The sequence below is a fragment of the Macaca thibetana genome, chromosome 11 (genome assembly GCF_024542745.1).
Source record: "Macaca thibetana thibetana isolate TM-01 chromosome 11, ASM2454274v1, whole genome shotgun sequence".
In the NCBI taxonomy this organism is placed as follows: Eukaryota; Metazoa; Chordata; class Mammalia; order Primates; family Cercopithecidae; genus Macaca; species Macaca thibetana.
The window spans coordinates 60,547,314-60,568,798 of NC_065588.1; the positions used below are offsets into that span (position 1 = coordinate 60,547,314).

The following is a 21,485-nucleotide window of genomic DNA, read 5'->3' on the forward strand; positions in this document are numbered from 1 at the left end:
GGTTGGGTCGGAGACGAAATCATAGGGAGCCAAATCTGTTCTTTTACCCTGAGTCAGTTCCTGGGTGGGGGCCATAAGATCAGACAACTCAGTTTATCCTATCTGGGTGGTGCCAGCCGATCCATCAAGTACAGAGTCTGCAAAATATCTCAAGCACTGCCCTTAAGTTTTACAATAGTGATGTTATCCCCTGGAGCAATTTGAGGAGAGTCACAATCTTGTAGCCTCCGGATGCATGTCTCCTAAACCATAATTTCTAATCTTGTGGCAATTTGTTAGTCCTACAATGGCAGTCTAGTTCTTACCCAAGAAGGGTGTTTGTTTTGGGAAAGGGCTATTATTATCTTTTTTTTAAACTATAAACTAAGTTCCTCCAAAAGTTAGTTCAGCCTATGCCCAGGAATGAACAAGGATAACTTGGAGGTTAGAAGTAAAATGGAGTCGGTTAGGTCAGATCTCTTTCACTGTTTCAGTCACAATTTTGCAATGGTAGTTCCACCAACTGCTATATGGGAAGGAATGAGTTTGGAGGCAATTTCAAAAGTCTAGTTAAGAAACTGTACAGGTGGCAACAGAAAATAGGGTCAGAAAGTTCATGAATATACTTTGGAAAACAAGTCAAAAGAACCAACTGACGAGTTGGATGTGGCAAGTTAAAGACTGAATCAAGGGTAATGGAAGATGATGTCATTTGGTAAAATAGGGAAAACCAAGGAGGAACAGATTTGGGGATGGAAATGAGCAATTGTGTTTTTGAACACATTGAATTGATATACCTACCAGGCAGAATTTTTAGGAAGAATAAATTCAGCAGGGTGCAGTGGCTCACACTTGTAATCCCAGCACTTTGGGAGGTTGAGGCGGGTGGATCACCTGAGGTCAGGAGTTCAAGGCCAGCCTGGCCAACATGATGAAACCCCATCTTTACTAAAAAATACAAAAATTAGCCAGGCATGGTGGTGTACCCCTGTAACCTCAGTTACTTGGGAGGCTAAGGCACAAGAATCGCTTGAACCGGGAGGTGGAGGTTGTGGTGAGCTGAGATTGCACCACTACCCTCCAGCCTGGGCCACAGAAAGAGACTCTGTCTCAAAAAAAAAAAAAAAAAGAATAAATGAGATAACATTTTAAATGTTTAAATTTTTGTTTAATTGCAATTTAATTTGTAAATTCTTTGTTTAATTGCATTTTCCTAATACATAATCAGTACTCAAAAAACAATTATTTTCTTTCCAAATTTGCTAAATTTCCTAAAGCCAGGTGCCCTAATTTGAAAAAGGGACCATATCAATCTTACAGATTCATAGTGTGCCTTAATTGACTTAATATATGTAAATAAAGGTTATTAATAATAACTAATGTATATTTAGGTCTTACCATGTTCTAAGCACTCTTTTAAGTGTATTTAATTAACCAATTGAAGCCAACAACTCTATAAGTATAACTGCCATTATAAAATTATAACTGAAACAGTGAAAGAGATCCGACCTAACCAACTCCATCTGGCTTCTAACTTCCAAGCTATTCTTGTTCATTCCTGGGCATCCATGAAACTAATTTTGGGAGGAGCCTAGTTTATAGTTTAACTTTGAAACTTTGATCTCTGGCCGGGTGCAGTGGCTCACATCTGTAATCCCAGCACTTTGGGAGGCTGAGGCGGGCAGATCACTTGAGTCCAGGAGTTTGAGATCAGCCTGGGAAACATAGCAAAACTCTGTCTCTACAAAAATTACAAAAAATAGCCGAGCATGGTGGAGTGTGCCTGTAATCCCAGCTACTCAGGAGGCTGAGGTGGGAGGATCACTTGAGCCTGGGAGGTCTAGGTTGCAGTGAGCAGAGATGTCACCAGTGCAATCCAGCGTGGGCGACAAAGTCTCAAAAAAAAAAAAAAAGAAAAAGAAAAATCAAATAGTACCTCTTTTGTTTAATTGCCTTTTCCTGATTACAAATGAGAGAACCAAATTTATTTATTTATTTATTTATTTATTTATTTTTGAGACAGAGTTTTGCTTTGTTGCCCAGGCTGGAGTACAGTGGTGCAATCTCGGCTCACTGCAACCTCCGCCTTCCAGGTTCAAGCAATTCTCCTGCCTCAGCCTCCGAGTAGCTGGGATTACAGACACATGCCACCATGCCCAGCCAATTTTTGTATTTTTTGTAGAAACGGGGTTTCACCATGTTGGCCAGGCTGGTCTTGAACTCCTGACCTCATGATCCGCCTACCTCAGCCTTCCAAAGTGCTGGGATTACAGGCATGAGCCACCGCGCCTGGCCCAACACTTCCATTCCCCCCTTCATAATATAGGTAAATGTGCTGATAAAATGTTTTTAAAAATTGATTAAAAATAGAAGTCCACAACTGTAAATTAACGAAATATGAGCTTTGTCCTTTGTTATATGTTTACCCATTCAACTACTACACATTGAACTGATATTTGCCAGGCCTGGTTTACAAAGATGACTAAGATATTGTGTGGACACAAAAATGAATCCAGCTAATTATAAGGCAGTGAGCTGACTGCTATAATAGACAGGTTCACAATGCATGCCTGGAAAAACAGCATTCATCCTTCAAGAGTCCTTCATATTTCTGCAAAGTAATAACAACTAGCATTGATTACTTGTTCCGACCTATTCACTGTGCTAAATGTATCACATGAATGATCTCAACTGATCTTCACAACAACCTTAAGAGCTAGTTCTTATTATTTTCTCCATTTCATAGATGAAGGAACTGAGGCAGAGAGAAGTTAAGTAGTTTTTTTAGGGTTGTGGCAGGACTGGGATTTGAAGACAAGCAATCTGATTTCAGAGCCTGTGATCTTAGGTACTTATACAATTCCACCTCCTGAATCTATTCTGTTTACCTCCCCTTCCTCTTTCCATGCAAAAGCAGAAGACAGCATTTTGTGGTATCATAGCATCCTAGGAATACCTCTATTGGAGATTCTACTGTTTTGGAAGGCAGCTATGCTCACCACTATACCACCAACACTACTCTACTGTTTTGAACTATTATGTTCCAGTGACTGTCTCCTTTAGAAAAGGATTGCATTATTCTTTTTTAGACTGCATAGCAAGTAGCAGGTGTTCAATAATGTCACCAAGGATAAAATAAGTGATTAAAAATGTGATTATTTCAACCACCTTGAAGGAGGACAAACTGTTCATGGCAAGCAAGCAGGCCAGGCTGTAAAAGATGCATTTGTTCTTGTTCAAGAGGCCTCCTGGAGCCTGGGATACCTAGAAAGCAGATATCAACGGAAGGGTTGGAGGGGAGAGGTGAAAGGACTAGCAGAAAGAGAGGCGAGTACTGCTGGAGTTGACAGATTTTCTTTCCTGTATGCGATGGGATGGATTTGAAGGACAGTTATCTGTAGGAAATTCATAGACTGCTCTGCATTGTTCTCACACTTAAAAATGTAACCAGCTGGGCGCGGTGGCTCACGCCTATAATCCCAGCACTTTGGGAGGTCGAGGCGGGCAGATCACCTCAGGTTAGGATTTCAAGATCGGCCTGGCCAACATGGTGAAACCCCATCTCTACTAAAAATACAAAAATTAACCAGGTTTGGTGGTGCGAGCCTGTAATCCCAGCTACTCGGGAGGCTGAGGCAAGAGAATCGCTTGAACTCAGGAGGTGGAAGTTGCAGTGAGCCCAGGTCTTGCCACCGCACTCCAGCCTGGGCAACAGAGCGAGACTCCTGCTCAAACAAACAAACAAAAAAAGAAGTGTCTAACCTTAGTATGGCTTAAGTAGTATTTTTGATGCACCCAGGAGCAGAACTCTAGAGAATTTTTTCAAAAGTAACTTTTAAAGAAAATGTCAGCCCTTTATAAAATATCTGCCCAGGTAACTTGGAAACCCTTTCTTTGAGAAAATGAACCACATCCAACATGTACTGAGATCGTCAAGTGCACTTTAAGCTCATTTTTGCTGGAAGGGAAATCTCACTTGTACCCTTCTTCAAAACAAACATGTGTACACTCTGGTCTAACTTTTTGCTGCTGTTACCATTAATTTTTTTTTTTCCTTTGTGAAGGGAATAGAATTTTATCTGCATTATTTGTAAGGGCTTTTTTTCCCCTGAGATAAATGTGACCTATGTCAGGAACTAGAGTTAATCTGGCCTAACATGGAACAAGGAGGGCTGGGGCTCAGAGGCATAAGGGACTTTATTTGTTCCTAAGATCAGTGCTTGAGATATTTTGCAGATGCTGAACCTGACGAATCACCTGGCACCACCCAGATCGATTAACTGGCTCATCTGATCTTGTGGCCCCCACCCAGGAACTGACTCAGTACCAGAGGACAGCTTCCATTCCCTATGATTTCATCTCCTGCCTAACCAATCACCACTCCTGACTCCCTGGCTTCCCCCAACCAACAAGTTGTCCTTAAAAACTCTGATCCCCAAATGCTCAGGGAGCCTACTTTGAGTAATAATAAAACTCCAGTCTCCTGCACAGCCTGCTCTGCATAAATTAGTCTTTCTCTATTGTGATTCCCCTGTCTTGATAAACTGGCTCTGTCTAGGCATCAGGCAAGGTGAATCCACTGGGCAGTTACAACTTTAGAATCCTCCCAAGGTGGGAGGATCATTTGAGGACAGGAGTTCGAGACCAGCCTGGGAAACAGGGCAAGACCCCATCTCTACTAAATAAATTAATGTGTTGGCAGGACCTTCTGGAAGCTTTAGAGAAAAATCAATTTCCTTGCCTTTTCTAGCTTCTACAGGCCGCCTACATTCCTTGCCTAAGGCCTTCTTCCACCTTCAAAACTAGCAATGGCTAGTCAAGTCTTTCTCGTGCTGCATCAGTTGGCCACCGACTCTTCTGCCTCTCTCTTCCACTTTTTTTGTAATTTTTAATTTTGATTTTTTTGAAACAGAGTCTCACTCTGTTGCCCAGGCTGGAGTGCAATGGCGCAATCTTGGCTCGCTGCAACTTCCACCTCCAAGGTTCAAGTGATTCTCCCACCTCAGCCTCCCAAGTAGCTGGGCTTACAGGTGTGTGCTACCACACCTGGCTAATTTATATATATATATATACACACACACACACATGTACACACATATACACACACACACACATATACACACACACACACACACACACACAAAATATATATATATTTTGAGACCAAGTTTCACTCTTGTTGCACAGGCTGGAGTGCAATGGTGCAATCTCAGCTCACCGCAACCTTCACCTCCTGGGTTCAATCTATTCTGCTGCCTCAGCCTCCCGAGTAGGTGGGATTACAGGCATGCGCCACCACACTTGGCTAATTTCATATTTTTAGTAGAGACGGGGTTTCTCCATGTTGGTCAGGGTAGTCTCAAACTCCCAACCTCAGGTGATCCACCCATCTTGGCTTCCCAAAGTGCTGGGATTACAGGAGTGAGCCACCGCACCCGGACAATTTTTATATTTTTAGTAGAGATGGGTCTTCACCATGTTGGCCAGGCTGATCTCAAACTCCTGACCTCAGGTGATCTGCCTGCCTGGGCCTCCGAAAGTGCTGGGATTACAGGTGTGATCCACCACACCCAGCCATAAACACATCTTTAAAAGTGCAAGAGGTTGGACGGTCAGGAGTTTGAGACCAGCCTGGCCAACATGGCGACACCCTGTCTCTACTAAAACTACAAAAATTAGCCAGGCATGGTGGTGCGCGCCTATAGTCCCAGCTACTTAGGAGGAGGCTGAGGTGGGAGAATTGCTTGAATCTGGGAGGCAGAGGTTCAGTAAGCTGAGATTGCACCACTGCACTCCAGCCTGGGTGACAGAGCGAGACTCTATCTCAAAAAAAAAAAAAATGTGTTCACATTGAGCCCACCCAGATAATTCAAATTAATTTCCCTATTTTAAGGACAAATGATTAGCAACTTTAATTCCATCTGCAACCTTAATTCTCCTTTTCCATGTAATATAACATATTCACAGGTTCCGGGGATTCAGCAAGTGCTTATCTTTGGTGCGTAATTATTCTGCCTATCACAACTTCCAAAGTTGAACTATATTGTGCAAGATGGACATTCAAGCTACCAACAATGTTGAAAGCTTAGATTTGTTCAGGACATTTATAGTCATTACACATTCTTTATGCCTGAAAGGTAAACCTTGTACAGAAAGCATGAATAAATAAATTGGTATCCTTTTTTGTAGGATTCTTGGCTCAGGGCCAAAGGAGCTTTACCGTACTTCTTAGATTCTCACACGTAAAAAACAAAAACAAACAAACAAAAAAACCAAGCCAGGCACAGTGGCTCATGCTTGTAATATAATGCCAACACTTTGGGAGGCCAAGGTGGGTGGATCGTTTGAGCCCAGCAGCCTGGGCAACATGGCAAAACTCTGTCTCTACAAAAAATACAAAATCTAGCTAGGCATGGTGGCACGTGCCTAGATTCTTAGATTCTTGAGAGAATCTCGAACTCCTTACCTCGGGTGATCCACCTGCCTTGGCCTCCCAAAGAGCTGGGATTACAGGTGTGAGCCACCACGCCTGGCCCCTTTTAAAGTTTTTTGTTGCTTTAGAGACAGTCTAGTTCTGTCACCCAGGTTGAAGTGCAGTGGTGAGATAATGGCTTAATGCAGCCTCCAACTCCTTAACTCAAAGTATCCTCCCACTTCAGCCTATGAAGTAGCTTGTACAACTGGCATGCACCACCATACACAGCTATTTATTTTTATTTTTGTAGAGACAAGGTCTCGCTAGGCTGCCCAAGTCTCCAACTCCTAAGCTCATGTGATTCCCCCACCTTGGCCTCCCAAAATGCTAGGATTATAGACATGAGCCACCTTGCCCAGTCTAAAGTTTAAAAAAACATTTAGTAAAGGAAATTTAAATTTAAAAAAAAAAAATTAGTTCAAGGCCAGGTGCGGTGGCTTACGTCTGTAGTGGATCACTTGAGCCCAGGAGTTTGAGACTAGCTTGGGCAACACTGCAAGATCCTGTCTCTACAAAAATTTTTTAAAAAATTAACCGGCTGTGATGGTCCCAGCTACTTGGGAGGCTGAAGTGGGAGGATGGCTTGAGCCCTGGAGGTTGAGGTGGCAGTGAGCCGTGATGGTGCCACTGCACTCCAGCCTGGATGACAGAGTGAGACTGTCTCCAAAAAAACTGTTTTAGTTCAAGAGAATGGAAACAATGGTAGTGAGGAAAAGCAATGTTGTACCCCGAACTTTTCCTCAATAAAGAAAACAAATTGGCACAGTTATATTAGTTCACAAAGGTATTCCGAGTAGAAAAAAACAATCTTTTTTTTTCATTTAATTTTATTCTTTCCTAACAGACTCGTTCAAAAGAAGCCATGACTCTCTCAGCAAAACAGCTCCATCAAGCGTCTCGCCAACCTCTCCCTTGAGGCTCAGTCAAGGGAATGAAAAAAGGAGGCTAGACACCTGCCCCCAACGGAAAAACCAAGAACACACCTGGAGAGCATCTCAGACAAAGGGAGCCAGGCGGGGAAAACAGTAATTGGAGAGGAGACCGTGCTTCCAGTCTGTTGCTGGTTTACAAGGTAAATCTATTCCTGGAGGAAAGGGGTACAGGAGCAGGACGCGAAAACCCGGGACAGGCTGTGGCAGGCCCGACGTCTTTCAGGCCCAGCTCCTAGCGTCCACGCCCCTCCTTCCAAGACGTTTCCCAGCAGGCCCTGCGCCCAGTTTGGATCAAGTGAGCCGCCTGAGATTGCCAAGCGTCCCGTGCGCATCTCATTAACGCATCTGCTTATTCATGTATTTATTCTTTGTGGGGGGAGGGGATGGAAGGAACGGCGTCTCACTCATTCTGTCGCTCAGGCTGGAGTGCGGGTGGCTCGATCTCAGCTCGCTGCAACCTCCGCCTCCCAGGTTCAAGTGATTCTTGTGCCTCAGCCTCCCAAGTAGTTGGGATTACAGGTGCACACCACCACGCCCGGGTAATTTTTGTATTTTTGGTAGAGACGGCGTTTCACCATGTTGGTCAGGCTGGTCTTGAACCCCTGACCCCCGGTGATCCATCCACCTTGGCCTCCCAAAGTGTAAGGATTACAGGCGTGAGCCACGGCGCCCGGCCTTATGCATTTATTCTTATTGAGCACCTAACAAGCTGTAAGCATCGGGGGCAAAAAAGTAAATGAGATATAACAGCACTTAACACACAGCATTTATTTGCACGGGTGTTGGCTTTCTAGCCCTCCAGCAACTGCTTCTAGGTAGGGGCCCTCTTTCGTTTTTGCATCCTCCGAGTCTAGCACAGTACCTGGCACTGAATAGGTGATTTGTTAACAAAGGAACAACTTTAAAACGTGGTTTTGATAGGGAGCTCGGTTCTCAAACCTGTAGCCCTACGTGGGGGTAGGGGAGGCGGGAGAATGAGGTGGACAGGCAGACACAAGGAGAATGGGAAACGTGTTTGTATTAGGAGTGCTCACAGCAATCCACAGCTTCCCTGTGTTCCTCATTCTCAAATAATAGTAGGGGAGTCGAGGGCGGGGTGGGGCAGCCCTCCCCGCGCGCAGGAGGTCTGGATTTGGGAGCCTCAGCCGGGGATTCTCACTGCGCTCCGGAGCCCGCCTGCCCACCAGCGCCGCTCACCAGGTCAATGGCCACGACGTCCCGCAGAGCCACTACCCGCCGGATGGACTTGGGCGGGTTCTCGGTTAGGTAGATGAGCCGGTCGCTCAGCACCACGTACTTGAGGGTGTGGTTCTCCGAGTTGGACACCACGATGCATGGCTCATAGGCGCGGACCGCGTCGTAGACCTCGGGCGGCAGATGCCGCCGCAGGAACACATCCAGGCGGCTGTTCGTGCGAGCGGGGAAGCCGGACTGCAAGGGGCAGGCCATGCGCGGCGCCCGCAGCGGGGCGGAGTGCTGGGACTCGAGGCCCTCAGCTCGCCCTCTGTCCCCTCCCCCGCGCTGGAACCCGCGCGCCACAAAGCCGCCGGCCCCGCGTCGCCTCCTCTCCCAGGCGTGGGGACCCAGGCCGCAACTGTAGGAATCCACCCCAGGTCGGCTTCCCTGGAGCGCCCTCCCCAGCCCTGTCCAGCCTCCCGATCTTTGTCCTAACCTCAGACGGCGATGGGCGGGGCAAGACGCTGGTCCTTTAGGCTCGGGTTGATGGGCACCTCTGGCTAAACACCATGAAGTCCCCTGCCACCGAAGGGCGGTGGATTTTTAGGGTCTCTCCCGCCCGCCCCTCATGCCAGCCCCCACCACTACCTACTCTGTTGCGGATCACACCATCCCATACAAACTTTATTGGTAATGGAAACCAGTTTCAATCTGGTTTCCTGTTAGAAACTTGAAAGAGTTTAATTTACCGATTTATTTTTAACCCTAGAAACCTATTATTACCAATCACACAGATTTAGCTTTTGGTTATGACATGGCCTGGCACAGCTTTCTGATGTTGTTGGAGTGTAAACATAGGTCTTCTTTCTCCAACCAGTGAGAAAGGTTTTTTTTTTTGACGGAGTTTTGCTCTGTTGCCCAGGCTGGAGTGCAATGGCGCGATCTCGGCTCACCACAACCTCCGCCTCCCGGGTTCAAGCGATTCTCCTACCTCAGCCTCCCGAGTAGCTGGAATTACAGGCATGCGCCACCATGCCCAGCTAATTTTATATATTTTAGTAGAGACGGGGTTTCTCCATGTTGGTCAGGCTGGTCTCCAACACTTGACCTCAGGTAATCCGCCCGCCTCGGCCTCCCAAAGTGCTGGGATTACAGGCCTAAGAGACCTTGCCCAGCCTTTGAGAAAGGGATTCTTAACATGAATTGATGTGAGCACACCCAAACCTACCTAAGGAATATGGTTTTGTTTCCAATGCCCAGGGCAATCTATGCAGAAGAATGAATGGGTGAAGCTGGCATCTTGAAAAGTTGAAGCTGATAGACTGAAGAATGCTGATTACATAGCCCTGAGGCTGCAGAGAAGTAAGTATTCCTTAGTTTTTACAGGCCAAGAATAGTTTATTAATTAGGTTAGAGAGATGAGAAGGGCACAACAGAAATGCTCTAGGTCAGAAGTTCCATTTTTTATTTCGAATCCTAGAAAAGTTATTCTCTTCCCCTCCCCATTGACCCAAAAACCTGATAATGAAACCATATCATTCACTGCTGTGGCTGCCAAGAACTCTGAATCAAATTTTATATTCTTTATATTCTCCCTTTCTACATTTTTTACTATTGTACACTGTATGTTATAAGCAACTTCAAATCCCTTGTGGAAAGAAGGTATAAATATATTACAATCTGGCTGGGTGCAGTGGCTCACACCTGCAATCCCAGCACTTTGGGAGGCCGAGGCGGGCGGATCACAAGGTCAGGAGATCGAGACCATCCTGGCTAACACGGTGAAACGCCATCTCAGCTACTCGGGAGGCTGAGGCAGGAGAATGGCGTGAACCAGGGAGGCAGAGCTTGTAGTGAGCCGAGATCGTGCCACTGCACTCCAGCCTGGGCGACAGAGTGAGACTCCATCTCAAAAAAAAAAAAAATATATATATATATATTACAATCGATAAACAGATATTGTAGACTACACTGGTACAAAGGGAAAGAGAAATGTTTGGGTCTGGCTAAACTTTTTTTTTTTTTTTTAGACAGAGTCTTGTTCTGTCACCCAGGCTGGAGTGCAGTGGCATGATATCGGCTCACTGCAGCCTCTGCCTCCTGGGTTCAAGTCATTCTCCTGCCACAGCCTCCCAAGTAGCTTGAACTACAGGTGTGCACCACCATGCCCAGCTAATTTTTTTTCTGTGTGTATTTTTAGTAGAGACGGGATTTCACCATGTTGGCCATGGCTTGTCTCCTGACCTCAAGTGATCTGCCTGCCTCAAACTCCCAAAGTGCTGAGAATACAGGAATGAGCCACCACCATGTCAGCATGTGGCTAGACTTAAGTCTAAGATCACATTAAGGGACTCAAGTGAGTAAAGAGAAGTGCCACCTGCTGGCAAAATCTTAAATGACCTACTAGTTAAAGTTTGCTTAGGCTCTCATCTGAGCCTTCCTAACTTCATAACTGGATGAAAAATGAATGAACTACACCATCCCTAGCAACCTTTATTGACAAAAGACGCCGCATGGTTATTTCCTCCAAAATAAAGACTACTCATTATCTAAACCACTCTAAATAGAGTTTGTTGCTTCAAACCAACAGAAAGGCAAAAGCCCTTCACCTCTGCTGAATAGCCACACCTCACAAAAGCAGTTGAAAGGCGAATGACTACAACATCAGAGGTGGAAAGTGAGGCCATGTAAGGGAAAGGCCTTACCTTAGTCTGCTATTTTGTGTCTCTCAGGCTTCCTAGTTCATACCCACTTCCCAAGACTAAAACAGAATGACTGGACCAGGACCAAAAAAGACAGCATACTTGATCTATCTGCCAAGAAGCCCATCTTGAATAAGCTTTTGGTGACAAGTGCACTAAGCTTAGCAAATGTTAAAATGAAGCACAGGCTGGCTGTGGTGGCTCATGCCTCTAATCCCAGCACTTTGGGAGGCCGAGGCGGGTGAATCAGTTGAGGTCAAGAGTATGAGACCAACCTGGCCAACATGGTGAAACCCTATCTCTACTAAAATTACAAAAAATTAGTTGGGTGTGGTGACACACACCTGTAATCCTGGCTACTCGGGAGGCTGAGGCAGGAGAATTGCTTGAACCCAGGAGGTGGAGGTTGCAGTGAGCTGAGATTGCCCTACTGCACTCTGGCCTGGGCGACAGAGCAAGACTCTGTATCAAAAACTGAAATAAATAAATAAATAAATAAAATGAAGCACAGAAAGAAGGGAATTTGACTGGGAGATTGGTGGTTAAGCTGACTTCAGTTAAACTTTTAACTTTGTGGCACACAGAGAAGGCAATACAATGGTTTCCAGGCACCGTATGGCAGGGTTGCCAAGGTAACAGCAAAATTTCTATTGCAGGAAAAGGATTTAAATATATAGGAAAGATCACTAGATTTGGAATCAGGAGAACTAGATTAGGGCACTAACTCTGTTATCTATCAGACTTTTGGAAAGTCAGTCACAACCTTTCCAAGCCTCAGTTTCCTCATCTGTAAAATGTGAGGATCAATGTGATGAATTATGAACTCTATGAGCACTATAGACATATGAAACATTTACATTCCCTTATCTTTTGGTAAGCTTTACATCAATCCACGGCCCATAGCCCACATGCAGCCCAGGAAGGCTTTAAATGTGGCCCAACACAAATTCAAAAATGTCTTAAAACATTATGAGTTTTTTTGCGATTTTTTTTTTTTTTAGCTCATCAGCTACCATTAGTGTTAGTATATTTATATGTGGCCCAAGACAATTCTTCTTCCAGTGTGGCCCAGGGAAGCCAAAAGCCTGGATACCCCTGTTTTACATGGTTAACCCAAATGCACCAAAGATAGGTACTCATTCCTTATCTTGTAAGTTCATCCAAACTCAAGAAACATTTGGCAAAGGAACTCCTGCAATCAAGCACTTAATAGATGTTTCTTGATAAAATTATCAAAAGGAATGGGACATTACTTACCTGGACTAATCCTCAAAGGCAATCTCCTTGAATTTCATCAGAACAGTGGTCTTAGGTCCAGGGATGGTCAATTCAAATAATTCGAAAGGACAGTAGTTATGAGCATAGAACTGTAGAGCCAGATGACCTGGGTTCAAATTCCAGTTCTCCTATTCAGTAGCTGAATGACCTATGCCTCATTTTCCCCATCTATGAAATGAGGATAATAGTACCAACCCCCAAAGGGTTATTACGAGGATTTAAAAAGTTTCAAAAGTACCTAGAACAGGAACTTGGACTGGAGTAAATACTATATAAGCGTTTAAAGAATAAGTTTACTGGGCATGGTGGCTCACACCTGTAATTCCACCACTTTGGGAGGCCCAGGTGGGTGGATCACATGAGGTCAGGAGTTCGAGACCAGCCTGGACAGCATGGTGAAACCTCGTCTCTGTGAAAAAATACAAAAATTAGCTGGTGTGGTGGCGGGCGCCTGTAGTCCCAGCTACTTGGGAGGCTGAGGCAGGAGAATCACTTGAACCCAGGAGGCAGAGGTTGCAGTGAGCCAAGATGGCACCACTGCACTCCAGCCTGGGCAACAGAGTGACTCTGTCTTAATAAATAAATAAATAAATAAATAAATAAATAAATAATAAGTTCAACAAGTATGTGATTTCCTGTCACATATATGGTCATTCTGTTCCTTATCTACAAGGTAATATTAAATTCTTCTTATTGGATACAAGTCTAACTTTCTGAGATTGACCCAAGGCAAATTTTACCTTTTTTGGGTCACATTTTTAGTGGAGAAGTGACCAGTAGGTTAGGCCATGAGAACCATGTAAGGATTCCACACTAGAAGTACCCTTCAGTGGTTCTAGGGACCCCAAGTGTTCCCATTCCCCCAACTTGAAACTAAAGACAGTACACACAGTAAGATATTTAGAATATGTGGCATATAAATAGAACCTGACCTTTTTTTTTTTTTTTTTTTTTTTTTTCCTCTCTTGAGAAGGAGTTTCGCTCTATCACCCAGGCTGAAGTGCAGTGGCACAATCTCGGCTCACTGCAACCTCCACCTCCCAGGTTCAAGCAATTCTCCTGCCTCAGCCTCCTCAGTAGCTGGGATTACAGGCACCCACCACCACAGCCGGCGAACTTTTGTATTTTTAGTAGAGATGGGGTTTCACAATGTTGGCCATGCAGGTCTTGAACTCCTGACCTCGTGATCCACCCACCTCGGCCTCCCAAAGTGCTGGGATTACAGGCATGAGCCACCACGCCTGGCCTAGAACCTAACTTTTTAAAGGTGTCTCATTTAGGAATCTCTTAGTGCTTCAACTTAGTTTTTTTTTTTTTTTCGAGACAGAATTTCACTCTTGTTGCCCAGGCTGGAGTGCAATGGCACGATCTTGGCTCACTGCAACCTCTGGCTCCCCAGTTCAAGCGATTCTCCTGCCTCAGCCGCACAAGTAGCTGGAGATTACAAGCATGCACCACCACACCTGGCTAGTTTTTGTATTTTTAGTAGAGATGGGGCTTCTCCATGTTGGCCAGTCTGTTCTCGAACTCCCTACCTCAGGTGATCCACCTGCTTTCGCTTCCCAAAGTGCTGGGATTACAGGCGTGAGCCACCGCACCCAGCCCTGTACTTATTATTAGTGGATACTGATCATTTAAATATCTACTATTAGAATCAGATGACATACAAAGGAAAGACGTCATTGTTATAAAAACCAGACAAATGATCTGGATTCATGTTTTCTTTCACTGAATAATACTCCAATGCTCTATTCTGCCTCTCAGGCTTCCTGCTGCACATGTACTTCCTGTAAGAGGAATTAATGGTTGGAGTAGGACCAATAAAGGCAGCATTCCTGACCTGTTTTCCAACTTCTTTCTCTGCCAAGAAGCCCATTATACATAAGCTTTTGGTGACAATGGCCTTCAGTTTAAAGAACATTGAGATGAAACACACAAAGAGAATTTGACACAGAACTCAGTGGCTATCAGCTCATAATTATGTTCTTTTTGGTTCAACTCAATACATTTCACAGATATTTACTGAGAAATATTTATTACCCATAAACAGAATCAAGATAACACTTTCAATCTTTAAAAATTGTCTAGTTTTGGCCGGGAGTGGTGGCTCATGCCTGTAATCTTAATACCTTGGGAGGCCAAGGCAGGTGGATCACGAGGTCAAGAGATCGAGACCATCCTGGCCAACGTGGTGAAACTCCATCTGTACTAAAAATACAAAAATTAGCTGGGCGTGGTGGCGCGCAACTGTAGTCCCTGCTACTCAGGAGGCCCAGGCAGGAGATCTGCTTGAACTGGAAGGCGGAGGTTGCAGTGAGCCAAGATCGCACCACTACCACTGTACTCCGGCCTGGTGACAGAGCAAAACTCTACCTCAAAATAATAATAATAATAATAATAATTGTCTAGTTTTTTCTCAGGCAGCCAAGAAGATGGTGGACATTGAGACTGAGCATGCCTATCACAAGCAGCTGACCATTGTTCAAAGCAAGAAGAGGATCCTGCTAAAGGAAACTGGCAAGCTAGGCTTCAGGAGGTCCAAAGAGACTATTGAGGGCATCTACACTGACAAGGAATGCCTGTTCACTGGTAACATCTCCACTGAGGGCAGATCCTGTCTGGCATTGTGACCAAGATGAAGATGCAGAGGACCACTGTCATCCACAGAGACTATCTCTACTACATCCGCAAGTACAATTGCTTCGAGAAGTACCACAAGAACATGTCCAGGCACCTGTTCCCCTGCTTCGGGATGTCCAGATCAGCGACATTGTCATGCTGGATAAGTGCTGGTCCCTGAGCAAGACAGTGAACTTCAACGTGCTCAAAGTCACCAAGGCTGCAGACATCAAGAAGCAATTCCATAAGTTCTGAGGCTGAATGTCTGCCCGCTCCCTGAAATGAAATAAAGTTATTTTCTCATTCATACACACAAAATATGACTAATAGGTAAGATAACCACACAAACTTAATACACAACAAAAACATATTAAAACATATTAATGCAATTAGAGATTAAAAAAAAAAAAAAAAAAACAAGCAAGCTGTGTCAAAGATATGATCAAGCACAATCCTGGCTGAGGAAATCTGGAAAGACCTCATGAGGGAGATAACATTCGATAAATGGTCAAAGAGTGAATGAAACAATTTCTTTTTTTCCTTTTATTATAGGCAGTTTTTAAATTTTTTGGCCAGTTGTAGTGGCTAACACCTGTGATCCCAACACTTTGGGAGGCCGAAGCAGGTGGATAGCTTGAGCTCACGAGTTCAAGACCAGCCTGGGCAACACAGTGAGACCCCATCTTTACTAAAAATACAAAAAAGTTAGCTGGGCATGGTGGTGCCCACCTGTAGTCCCAGCTATTCCAGAGGCTGAGGAGGGAGGATTGCTTGAACCCAGGAGGCAGACGTTGCAATGAGCAGAGATTGAACCACTGCACTCCACCCTGGGTGACAAAGCAAGACCCTGTCTGATTATCAAAGTAGTATATGATTACTGTACAGAATTTTTTCCTTTTTTTTTTGGAGACAGAGTCTCCCTCTATCACTCAGACTGGAGTGCAGTGGCGTGATCTCGGCTCTCTGCAACCTCTGCCTCTTGGGTTCCAGCAATTCTCTGTCTCAGCCTCCCGAGTTAGCTAGGATTACAGGCACCTGCCACCACGTGCAGCTAATTTTTGTATTTTTAGTAGTGATGGGGTTTCACCATCTTGGCCAGGCTGGTCTTGAACTCCTGACCTCGTGATCCACCTGCCTCAACCTCCCAAAGTGCTGGGATTATAGGCATGAGCCACCACGCCCAGCTGAGAATTTTTTTAAATCCAAAAACTTATAGAAAAGAAATGTCTGGAAGCCCACGATCAAGGTGCTGGCAGATCCAGTGTCTTGTGAGGGCCTAATTTCTGGTTTGAAGATGGCTGGCTGTCTTCTCCTTGTATCCTCACATGGTGGAGAGCGAGCTCTCTAGCTCCTCTTACGAGGGGACTAATCCTATTCATGAGGGCTCCACTCTCATGACCTGATTACTTCTCAAAGGCCTCCCCTTCAGATACCATACAGGGAGTTAGGGTTTCAACATATAAATTTTGGGGAGACACAAACATTTAATCCATTGCAGGCATGTTAGAGTTGAGGTGCTGGTGAGACATGCAGGTATCTGCGAATGCAAGTTGGCAGTACAGAATATTAGGACCAGAAGTACAGAACTGGAGATCATCTTCATGGAATTGAGTGTTGAAACTACAGAAACAGATAATTACTAAGGGAGCAAGTGCAGGCAAAAGAAAACCGGATGGCTAAGAACAAAGGCCTGGGAAAGAAAACATGCTAAGGGAGCAAAAGGATATGGTGAGGAAGACAAAGAGGAATGGTCAAAAAAGTAATAGGAGTTTAAGAATAATATAGAGTCAGAAGTCAAAAGAGAAGAGAATTCTGAAGAGGAAGGAAATAGTCAACAGAGAAGTTGAAAGAAAAGAATAAATGAATAAAAATAGTCCCACAACTGGAAAATTTGTAGGAGTTTTAGTTGAGTGACTTGGGAGTGAAAAACCAGATTACAAAAAGGGAAGGAAAGGAAGAGTACGTACAGGAAACAAATGTGGTGTACTGGAGGCAAGAAATCTTGAATCAAGAGTCCAAGGTTCTAGTCTACCATTTACCAGTTATGTAACTTGGGATACATTCCTTAAAATAGATCTACCTTAGTTTCCTCATCTGTAAATTTAAAATGGCGATGATGATACCTGCTCCATCCCTACAATGTGAGATGAACAAATTAGAAGATACATGGAGGCACGGTGAAAACCATACTGGAACAACACATACAAATATTATCTATCATCATTCTTTCAAGTACTTCAGCAATTGAAAGAAAAGGGAGACATGGGACAGGTACAAATAAGGTTTTGTCATTGGAAGAAAGGGCCTTCTGAGCATATTTATAGGAAGAACAGACTCAGTACTATAGTTCTACACTGTCATCAATCCTAATGGACCTTCATCTGAGAGACAGGTTAGTGGCACACACTCTAGAGTGAGACTATGTATGTTTCAATCCCAGGTCTTTTTTTAAAATTTTTTTCTTTGTATTTCAATGACTACAAATGAATCCCATTCAGCTACTTAACTTCTATGCAATCCAGTTTCCTTGTCTATAAAATGGGGATAATAATAGTATGCCTCCATAGAGTTGTTGTGAGGATTGATGTATAAACACTTAAAACTGTGTTTTACGACTAGGTGCGGTGGCTCATGCCTGTAATCCCAGCACTTTAGGAGGCCAAGGCTGGCGGATCACTTGAGGTCAGGAGTTCAAGATCAGCCTGACCAACATAGAGAAACCCCGTCTTTACTAAAAATACAAAATTGGCCAGGCGTGGTGGCACATCCCTGTAGTCCCAGCTACTCGGGAGGTTGAGGCAGGAGAATTGCTGGAACCTGGGAGGCAGAGGTTGCAATGAGCCGAGATCGTGCCATTGCACTCCAGCCTGGGCAACAAGAGCAAAACTCTGAAACAAACAAACAAACAAAAGCTGGGTTTGGTACACATGCTCAAAAATGTTGGCAATTAATACATAAAAGTATTGTCATATGCAAGCATACATGCTTTATGTTAAAATTGAAACTACCATTCCAAAATTATAACCAAGACAGTGAAAGAGATCTGATCTAACCAACTCCATTTTGCTTCTAAACTCCAAGCTGTCCTTGTTCATTCCTGGGCATAGGCTGAACTAACTTTGGGAGGAACTTAGAGTTTAAAACAAAGACAATAACAGCCTCTTCCCAAAACACCCTTCTTACCTGAGGACTAGATTACCTTTGTAGGACTAACAAATTGGCCATAAGATTAGAAATTATTGTTTAGGAGTCATGGGGCTGGAGGCTACAAGATTCTGATCCTCCCCAAATTGTTCCTGGGGATAACATCGCTATTGTAAAACCTAGGATCAGTGCTTGAGATATTTTGCAGACCCTGTACTTGATAGATCAGCTGGCACCACCCAGATCAATAAACTGGGTCATCTGATCTTGTGGCTGCCACCCAGGAACTGACTCTGTGCAGGAGGACAGCTTCAACTCAAAGTTCAAATAATATGATTTCATCTCTGATCTAACCAATCAGCACTCTTGATTTACTGATCTTCCCTCACCCATCAAATCATCCTTCAACACTCTGATCCCTGGATGCTCAGGGAGACTGATTTGAATAATAATAAAACTCAGTCTCCCATACGGAGAGCTCTATGTGAATTACTCTTTCTCTATTGAGATTCCCCTGTCTTGATAAATTGGCTCTGTCTAGGCAGCAGGAAACCTGTTGGGCGGTTACAAAAGGAGCCTTTTGGGCAATTACAAAATGATAGTGTTATTTGTCAACACGTTGATGAGTAGCATTTTCATCTGAGATGAGAAACTGCCCATCCCTTCGTGGATGGAGGAGGCAGAATATGGAATGGTCAAATGTAATACCTCTCTCAGGTCCTCTTCAGTTGGATTCCACCAAGTGCTTCTTCATTTGTTCTTTTTGTTGTTGTTGTTGTTGTTGAGATAAAGTCTCACTCTGTTGCCTAAGCTGGAGTACAGTGGTGCGATCTCAGCCCACTGCAACCTCCACCTCCTGGTTCAAGCAATTCTCCTGCCTCAGCCTCCCGAGTAGCTGGGACTACAGGCATGTGCCACCATGCCCAGCTAATTTTTGTATTTTTAGTAGAGGCAAGGTTTCACTATGTTGGCCAAGCTGGTCTTGAACTCCTGACCTCCTGAACTGCCCATCTCAGCCTCCCAAAGTGCTGGGATTACAGGTGTGCATCACAGCACCCAGCTTTTTTTTTTTTTTTTTTTTTTTTTTTTTTTTTTTTGAGACAGAGTCTCACTCTGTTGCCCAAGTTGGAGTGCAGTGGCGCGATCTCAGCTCACTGCAACCTCCCAGGTTCAAGCAATTATCCTGCCTCAGCTTCCCAAGTAACTGGGACTACAGGCATGCGCCACCATGCCACCATGCCCGGCTAATTTTTTTTGTATTTTTAGTAGAGACATGGTTTTACTATGTTGGCCAGGCTGGTCTCAATCTCTTGACCTTGTGATTCACCTGCCTCAGCCTCCCAAAGTGCCGGGATTACAGGCATGAGCCACCGCGCCCAGCCTCTTTATTTGTTCTGAAATAATATGTGTTTACAAAATTGAAAGAGATTTCTACAGTTCTAGGTATTTCAACTACCATATGTGGAAGAGCTAATGTTAGTAGATAAACGGTAGATAAACTGAAGATAGGCTTTGTATGGCATTCAACATAAGAAGTAACCACAAAATGAATTACAAACAAAACAGCAAGTAAAGACAGCTATAATACAATAGATTGAATTGCCATATTCTTTAGGATGAGGCCTGGAATATGCTGAACATACAGACTGCAGAGGCACTCAGCCCAAGATTAGTATTGAGCCTTCATACTCGATAGTTGACCATCACAGCTAATATAAGAATTCATGCAATGATTCAGTTATTGAGTTGTAACTAGCAGGCTGGCACTGTGCTAGACTCGGAAGATACACTGATATAGGTAGGGCAGAAATCCTAGCCTGAGAATTTTTTTCTTAGAAAGGAACATTTAATAGCAACTTGTGAATAGAAGCCATGTCTGTGTCTCTAGCAACAGTGAAACAAGATGGTGGATCCCCTCGCCATTAACCCCCATATGGAAAGGGTATATGTAATTCAGAAGGGATGTGTATTAGTCTGTTCTCACACTGCTATAAAGGACTGCCTGGGACTGGGTAATTTATAAATGAAAGAGATTTAATTGACTCACAGTACCTCAGGGCTGAGGATGCCTCAGGAAACTTACAATCATAGCAGAAGGGGAAGCAAACATGTCCTTCTTCACATGGCGGCAGGAGAGAGAAGAATGAGTGCCCAGCAAAGGGGGAAGTCCCCTATAAAACCATCAGATCTCATGAAAATTCACTATCACGAGAACAGGATGGGGGAAACCACCCCCATGATTCAATTATCTCCACCTGATCCCTCCCACAACCTGAGGGGATTATGGGAATTACAATTCAAGATGAGATTTGGGTGGAGACACAGCCAAACCACATCAGGATGTGTAGACAACAGAAGCACAATAACATCAAGGTTTTGACCTAAAGGCAGGATTTACAGTATGTGCTCTCACACAACTTGAAATCTTAAGAGGACTTCCGGGAACAGGGGTTAATCAGAAGCCAACATGGCAGATTAGCACCAAAGATGGAGTTACTTTGGCTTCCAGATTCCACCCATCAATCCAGCTCTTACAGTCGCACTCGCCCTCCTATTTGGAGATGGTCCCTGAGCTTTTAGGGAGGGTGGTTTCATATGATATAGCTTTAGCAGCAGCAACCTAGCAGTGGAAAACAGATTGGACCCAGAGAGATTCCAAATGAAGGAGATTCACAGGCTTTGTTGAATTATCTCTCGTCTTGAGAATACCATGACTTTGGTTTTCTCAGAAGTAGAACAAGAGATACCTAGCATTAATAATTTGAATAGTAGAAACATAGTGCATGCAAGGATTACAATCAAAAGAAAATTTGTATGACAGAACAACAACAAAGAACCTATTTCATTAGGAAGCCAACTGAAAGCCGTGTGAAGAAAATTAAGGCCTGACACAGGGACTCACACCCGTAATTCCAACACTTTGGGAGGCTGAGGTGGGAGGTTCATTTGAGCCTCGGAGTTAGAGATCAGCCTGGGCAACACAGCAAGTCCCCATCTCTACAAAAACAAAACTAGCCAGGTATGGTGGTGTGCACCTGTAGTCCCAGGTCCTTGGGCAGCTGAGGCAGGAGGATTGCTTGAGACTGGGAGGTCAAGGCTGCAGTGAGCTATGACCACTGTACTCCAGACTGGGTAACAGAGCGAGACCCTTTCTTTAAAAAAAAAAAAAAAAAAAATCAA

The 21,485-nt window shown here is 44.2% G+C and overlaps 1 protein-coding gene and 1 pseudogene across 2 annotated transcripts in view; one reads left to right on the forward strand and one right to left on the reverse strand.

Annotated features, from left to right (window-relative positions):
* Positions 1 to 9,211, reverse strand: part of C11H12orf56 (chromosome 11 C12orf56 homolog) — a 116,416-nt gene extending 107,205 nt beyond the window's left edge. Inside the window, exon 1 of one of the 2 annotated variants that reach the window (XM_050748419.1) lies at positions 8,584 to 9,211. In XM_050748419.1, the coding sequence (XP_050604376.1) occupies positions 8,584 to 8,835 (252 nt within the window). In that variant the 5' untranslated portion in view covers positions 8,836 to 9,211. The remainder of the gene's footprint in view (positions 1 to 8,583) is intronic. The other variant, XM_050748420.1, reaches the window with a different exon arrangement.
* Positions 8,864 to 15,479, forward strand: LOC126930874 (40S ribosomal protein S11-like; annotated as a pseudogene).
* The last annotated feature ends 6,006 nt before the right edge of the window (positions 15,480 to 21,485 follow it).